At 39.1% G+C, this 6,702-nt stretch overlaps 1 protein-coding gene across 1 annotated transcript; it reads left to right on the forward strand.

Moving 5' to 3' along the window:
- Positions 1–320: 320 nt before the first annotated feature.
- LOC139773825 (uncharacterized) lies at positions 321–1,985 on the forward strand. Its single transcript, XM_071708579.1, has 3 exons — positions 321–549; positions 866–1,096; positions 1,419–1,985. Exons 1-3 carry the CDS (start codon positions 321–323, stop codon positions 1,643–1,645), a joined length of 687 nt encoding a protein of 228 aa, XP_071564680.1. The 3' UTR covers positions 1,646–1,985.
- Positions 1,986–6,702: the final 4,717 nt, after the last annotated feature.

Here is a 6,702-nt window from a genome sequence, read left to right on the forward strand (position 1 = left end):
GATCAATAGATCGACCGATCGATCCGGTCTCTAAAATCTTGGACAGGTATTCGCACGACAGGATTCGCAGATCTTTTCTTTGGTGCAGACAACTTCTGCGGAAGATGTTGCGAAATTAGCGAAGCGCAAGTCAAATTGCTCGTTTAAGTGATTGGCCACAGCGACGACTTGCAAGATCGATACGAATACACGCAATGCCTACTGCTCCTGTCAGAAGGATTTTACTTGAGAAGGTGGGAGTGTTATAAAAGATTCAGCGAGATAGATTGAACGGGTAAGGAATCATTGAAACCGACAAGATTAAAGTAATCTCCCGCGAGATGTATTGGAAACTGTTTGTGTCACTGCTCCCGCACCTGCTCGTTTGTAACTCCTTGGCCAGATCTGTTATTTACGAAAATGTCGAGGACGACGTCGTCGCCGTTGGCTCATTCATTCGCGAGGTACGCCAACCGGCGCCGTTAAAAATCGCAGCGGAAGTGAGGGACCTAATGAGCGCCGGTAACGCACCGAAACAAGATACTAAAAAACACATGAAAAACGCATCTGGTATGTTCTTTATAAACTAATGTTTCTAATAGAATATAGTGTACGAAAACATATGTAGTTTAGAAAACCATAGGCAATCTTAGAAATATAATTTATCATATATTAGCATGTGATTTAAATAATTATAAGAAAATCAATAATAAGTTAAAACAAGTATATTGTATCTAAAACAATTAGTTGTAATTTATATTATATCTCTCTCTTTCTCTGTCTCTCCCTCTCTTTGAGATATGTCAGATTAATGTTTATCGCCGAGTGTTGAATGCGTTAGATGTCTTGTTGAGCGTAACAAGGGCGGACAACAATGTGGTTTTAGGCAAATCAGACGAGGGTGGTTACTACAGAACCTACGGGAGCGATGCGGAGGGCGAGAAGGGTTACTTGAAGGAAACCTACGGTAAAGGTGATCACGGCTACAAGACTCTCGATACCTTCCACAAACAGGATGGCGACAAATACGAATTTGAGACGCAAACCACTTACGGCAAGGCTCATGACGATAAGAAACGTCATAACGAGAAAAAGAATCGTGATCACGAGGGCGCAGGTAAAGAATCGTCAAACTGTAATTTACAAATCGATAGTAGATACTAACGCGAAAATCTGAAAAGAAAATAAAGAGAAATCTAATTGATAAAAAGTTCAGGTTCATATATTATGTATTCGCTTTACTTATCTCGCGAAGAATATACATGTATATATGTCGTTACATGATTACCTTTGTCAATTTAACGATAAAATAAAATTTAATCAAACTGTAAAAACACGATATCCACCAAAGCACCAAAGCGCTTTGAAATAGATGTTGCAAATAAAACGAAATTATTCTTCATAAGTACTTAGCATTTAATACGATATGAAAATTATAGGTACTATGATCGATACGGTCTACGCCGCTGACTCGAGTGAGGGAAGCGAATACTATACCGGAGGCGATGATGGAGATCATTATAGTAGCCATTACACCGAGGAGAAAGAGCCGGAATCTTACAGCCACAACGAGAAATATTCCTCTGGAGATGGTGACGACGGATCTTACGAAACGCATAGCTCTTACAGCTCTGATGGGGAAGAAGAAGAGGGAGATCATTATTAATTTTATCAAGTGTATATCATTCTAACGTGTGGTTCAAATTGCAGCGTTCTCTTTTCAATTTCAACCGCAACCTGTTATTATTAATATAAATATTAATGTTTTGTTGCATATAAAATACGCGTTATCATTTTGAAATTATCAAAAATAATAGAGTATCTTCGTGTACATGCATAGATACCTTTTTAATAAAAACGATATGACTCGCGCGCATGCATACGCACACAAACATTTTCTGTTATTTTACAAGCGATTAATACTCACTTTGCAACAATAAATTTGTAACATAGATCGACTGTAATAATAATTTATGCTTAATAGCCAATAAAGTATCATCGTCATATGTCATATGTCAATTTTACTTAGTTGTTAACTTTAAACTTTTTATGCTACCTACATAATTATAGCGGTATATCTATTCGTAATTAACGTAATTATTCCTACGCAAATGGTTTTTCGATAACTTTAATTAAAAGATGCGAAAATCTTTTGCATCGATGCGTAGCGTTAAAACAGTGTAGAGTAAAGCACGCCGGCGGCCAAACTGAATGCTATGTATTAATATTATAACAACGTTTCCATTATGAAATTTGCCTTTACGCTTTCGCGTTTGGATCGATCGCGAAAGTACGAGCGTACGCTCGAAATTACCGCCCGGCGAAACTTGTTACATTAGCAATGTCCGTGCATGATCGATTATCAACAGCTAATCCATTCTGGGGTACATTTCGCGTTGCATGCAAATAGTTCGTTCTCACGGTATAGATGGATACGTATCTATTCGTCGAAACGTTAATCCATTAAGTGGTTCATTTCTTCATCAAAATTGCACATCCCTGATGTATGTGCAATTAAAGATGCGCAAGAATGAGTACGCACGTTTTGCGCAGAATAAATTTCGCCGCTGATTTAATTATACTCTGAAAGAATGGAAACATGATGGGAGAGGAGGACGAGAATTTTTCTTTCTCGTAAAGAAGAAATAAAGTTACGACTTAATACCACAGTGGCCGACATGCCATTTATTCTTCGAGTTAACGCGATTCAGCTTTTACTTACTGTACGACATTCACTTAGGATAAAGTATTTGATTCGAATAAATTACGTTGCACTATAGCAACATTTACGCGCTAGTTACACCGGTTAATTAAATTGTCATTTAATTTCTTCGTGTAAATTTACGAATGTAGTTTGGTTTGTTGCGAAGAGTAGTTCTAATTTCTAATTTAACACCACCCGAGGGTCAGAAGCAATAACTCGTTCGCGGTCTTTGTCAAAACGCTTTGAATCCAGTATACGCTTTATGATTGCGTTAATTCATTCAAAAAGCAAATAGGTTTTCAAATCTATTCCACCACTGATTATAGATCCAATTTAATTACGCGCTTTAGCGAAGGCTTCGAAACCGTGCTAGATCGCAGATATTGCCACTCGGTTGGCAGTACAATAAACGCGGCTAATTGCCGACGAAATACAGTTCTAGCTGAAGGTGAGTACGATAAAAACGTGAGTTTGTTAAAAAGTACTTTCCATCACGCAAGAATGTGTCTCATTGCACATATTTCAGATCTGGTCATTGGTATAGGTGCGTTACATTCACGGGCGACTTGCATTTTGCAATTATTTATAACGAGGAAACTTTACAGATGGTTGCCCATCTCCGAGCGGAAAATCAGTTTGTTAATTGTGCGAGATAATTATCGTTAAACGCTGCACGTGACAAAGAAATATTTTGTTGTCATCGCTTCACTCAACCGTTTTCCGAAGCCTATGCGCAATCTATATCAAACGCGACTAACAAAAAGAAGATATTTAAATTCGCTGACTCTACAATTTCGTCTTTATATCGTGCGTATAATTAATTAGGCATTAAACAGAAAATATATATTTATCCATCATTAACGAGTTAAAAGACATAGCATTATTGGGCGAAAATAATCGGCTTAATTCAAAGAGTGGTGAATGCAGGCAATTAATAAATTATTTGACGTTTCGATCAATAGATATTAAGGTATGCAACGCTCTTTGTTGGTATATTTTATTTAAACATTTCGCCGCAATATGTTTCCATTATCGCGTGCAATCAAAAAGAGAATATCGTGATAGCGGATCAGCTGAAAATACCAACTGTTTGTTTGCATAAATGAGTTTAAGAGGTGAACAAAGCGAGGGGGCGCTCAAATTAGAGACTATCACTGTCAGCTCTCTCGCGGCTATCGTCGGAAAAGCTTGTACCTCGAATAGGGCTCTTGACCGTAAAATGGAAGCTATGTCGGGTGGTCCCTCCGGGTTTAAATTAGAAAACAATTTCATTAGCAGCCCAGGAGCCAGCGTAAGGTCCTTTTGTTCGCGTCGGCGTATAACCCGACGGTTTTATTCAACATGCGAGAATGCGCCACGGGTGTGGTAATGCGGAGAACAGACGGGAAGAGGAAGAAAGGAAGAAGGAAAGATGGTGCGAGGGTAAGACTTGAATGTGAGAGACAGTTCGGTCGTCGGATTGGGAGGGTCGGGACTCTAACGGTTCCATCAACTGATTGCACACCTCACAATTTAGCGACGCGGAATAGACGACGTCTGCGGCATTCGCTATTTCTTTCATTATTAACGAAATCGATAAAAAAAAAAATTATTCAACTTTAATGACATTATATCAAACAAAAGAGTTTTCTTAATTTTTGTGATTTTCCCGTCTTTGCTAAATCTCTAAATTAAAAAAAATTATTACAGATACTTACTAGAAATACTTTTTCTTTTAGTACTAAGACTAATATTAATATGAATAGGATTATAATTGGGACGCACGTCAGGTTTAATGATATGGTTGAGTATTCTAATTATGAAAATTACGCCTGGAAACTTTTCAAATCTCTACTTGTTAGCATTACTATTCTCGGGAAACGGCGCAAATCGAGCGAGAGTAAAATGCTTGATGAGTCAACGAATTATGCCGCGATTCATGAACGCTTCGCTATGCTCTTGCCCGTGCGTAAAGATTTCAATGACATTTTAGATTTTAATTAAAATCCGCGCGCCGAGCTGATTGGCCAAACAAAGAGGCGAATGATCTGGATGGTCCGCCTCGGTTCTGCTTACAAAGCAATCTTTCCATCTGAGTCGAGATCTACGGCGAATGCCACCTAATCTAATCTCCGTTACGACGCTGAGTCGAAATCGAACTTGGCAGAACCCCTGGTCTTCCCTCTGTCTGAGGAATCCTCTGTGGAAACTGGGCAGTAACCAATCTTTATCTTGATTATGCAGCGCCAACACTGAGTGAGAGCCAATCTCCAGTCGAAAGTGATTGCCAAGTAAGATCGTAAAGAATCAGAATCTATCGAGCGGTATTTCAGGCTGCGAAACGAGCCGATATTTTGGATTTGCAATGGAAATCAACATCGACGATCATTGTATCGCGATTTTCCACTCCTTGTATTTGTTATCGTGTACGTGTACATTGTCACTATGATTTTTTTATTTCATTCTGACACAATCTACCATGTTAAAAATTTTTGACAATACAGTCTGAAGTATAGTCTGCAAATTTTAGGATTCTGATCTTTGTTGTGAAATAACGTTTACCTATAGAGAATATCCCTTTCTGATTCATTAAATAGCGTCATATAATCGAGTTTCTTCTTTGGCATTAGAATTAGTGAAAGATTAAGACCACGAACGCTATTACTTTTCCCGGGTTTCGATGGTTTTTCGCGAGATCATCTAATAAAACCGTCAGAGATGCCGGAACAAATGGGTCAACAGTTAGCGAAACGACCCGCGCAACGAACGCCGCGCATGATATACGCGTCGCCGACGTCTGTAAAATTCAATAAATTGTTTTTGGTTTATGACGTTATAAATGGCGCTGTGTTTACGAGTGGCGAATTATTTATGTCGCAGAGGTAATAGAATTAATGATAAAATTAGACAGCTTATCGATGAGCTAGCGAGCGTGACGACGCACGTGCTGTGATAACAAAACGCTTCTAGGACATTCAACGCGACATATGCATATTCTATATTTGTACGTCATGACGTTAATTAAAATGATTGCGCGAGCATCTGGTAGGGTACTTAACTTCAAATATCGATTGAGGTCACGCCGGCTACGCGAGGTGTTGATCGGACGCATGCACGTGTTGGACAACGGGGAAGGGGGGGGGGAGGAGGTGCCACTTTGATTCAATATAGATATTTGGCCATTCGCGACCGGGTTCTCACGTGTATTAATTAATCACCGTCTGGAAAAAGCGAAAAACGATCAGTCACATTTTATATCGTCAGTATTCAATTACTTACTTAGCAAGCCCTGAAAACAAAGCACAAAATTTCTTTTTAAAGAAAAAAGTAAGTAAAAATATAAATGTATTATATTCTAATTATATTTATATTCTAATTAATCACGTCAAAGTCTAAAATGCAGATGTTGATTACAAATGGAAAAAGAAGTACATCGATACGAAGACGATAATGCGATTTGCTGCGGTCTAGAAATTTCCGTAGTTATTGTTCCAGCGGCAGACCGATGCTCGCGGAAAAAGTGGTAATGGAAAGTTCTTCCTGACGCCGGATACAACTTTTTGCGGAAACATTGCGTTCACGCAGTGTATCGAGATACGATTAATCAAATAAAAAAATTTACATTGTTCGGAACATTCGTTGGGAACTCATAATTTTACAAATATTATTCGGAAGAGCGTTAACGAGTCAATTTGTTATGTCACTTCGCAAGCAAGAAATCGCAATCGAGGACCGACTCGACTATTATAATATTTTAACACCCGATTGAACTCTGCGAGATAGCGCGACGGAATATTCTAGTAGAATAAACGCCATGCGCAACGATGCGAGAAAGTGTGAAACCATGTGCTTCCCCACCGCATCGGTGTCAACGGAGATTGGAATGAAATTTAGGAATACTTGCGGTTGTGCGGATGAAAGTGGACTCGGCGGAAACAGACAACCGGCGCCGTGACGGAAGTAGCTGCAGCATCGATATTTAAGTGTCAACCGTTGTAACATCGACCATCAGTCCGATCGAAACGGAGAGCGCGATCGAG

Source organism: Temnothorax nylanderi, unplaced genomic scaffold (genome assembly GCF_030848795.1).
Source record: "Temnothorax nylanderi isolate EJ_2023f unplaced genomic scaffold, tnyl_v1.0 TNYL_tig0070_pilon, whole genome shotgun sequence".
NCBI classification, from domain to species: domain Eukaryota; kingdom Metazoa; phylum Arthropoda; class Insecta; order Hymenoptera; family Formicidae; genus Temnothorax; species Temnothorax nylanderi.

Bases quoted from the DNA above. Each gene is read 5' to 3' on its own strand.
- LOC139773825 (XM_071708579.1), top strand. From the start codon at position 321: ATGTATTGGAAACTGTTTGTGTCACTGCTCCCGCACCTGCTCGTTTGT. The intron at 550-865 runs GTATGTTCTTTA...ATGTGGTTTTAG, and splicing joins ACACATGAAAAACGCATCTG to GCAAATCAGACGAGGGTGGT. The intron at 1,097-1,418 runs GTAAAGAATCGT...TGAAAATTATAG, and splicing joins TCGTGATCACGAGGGCGCAG to GTACTATGATCGATACGGTC.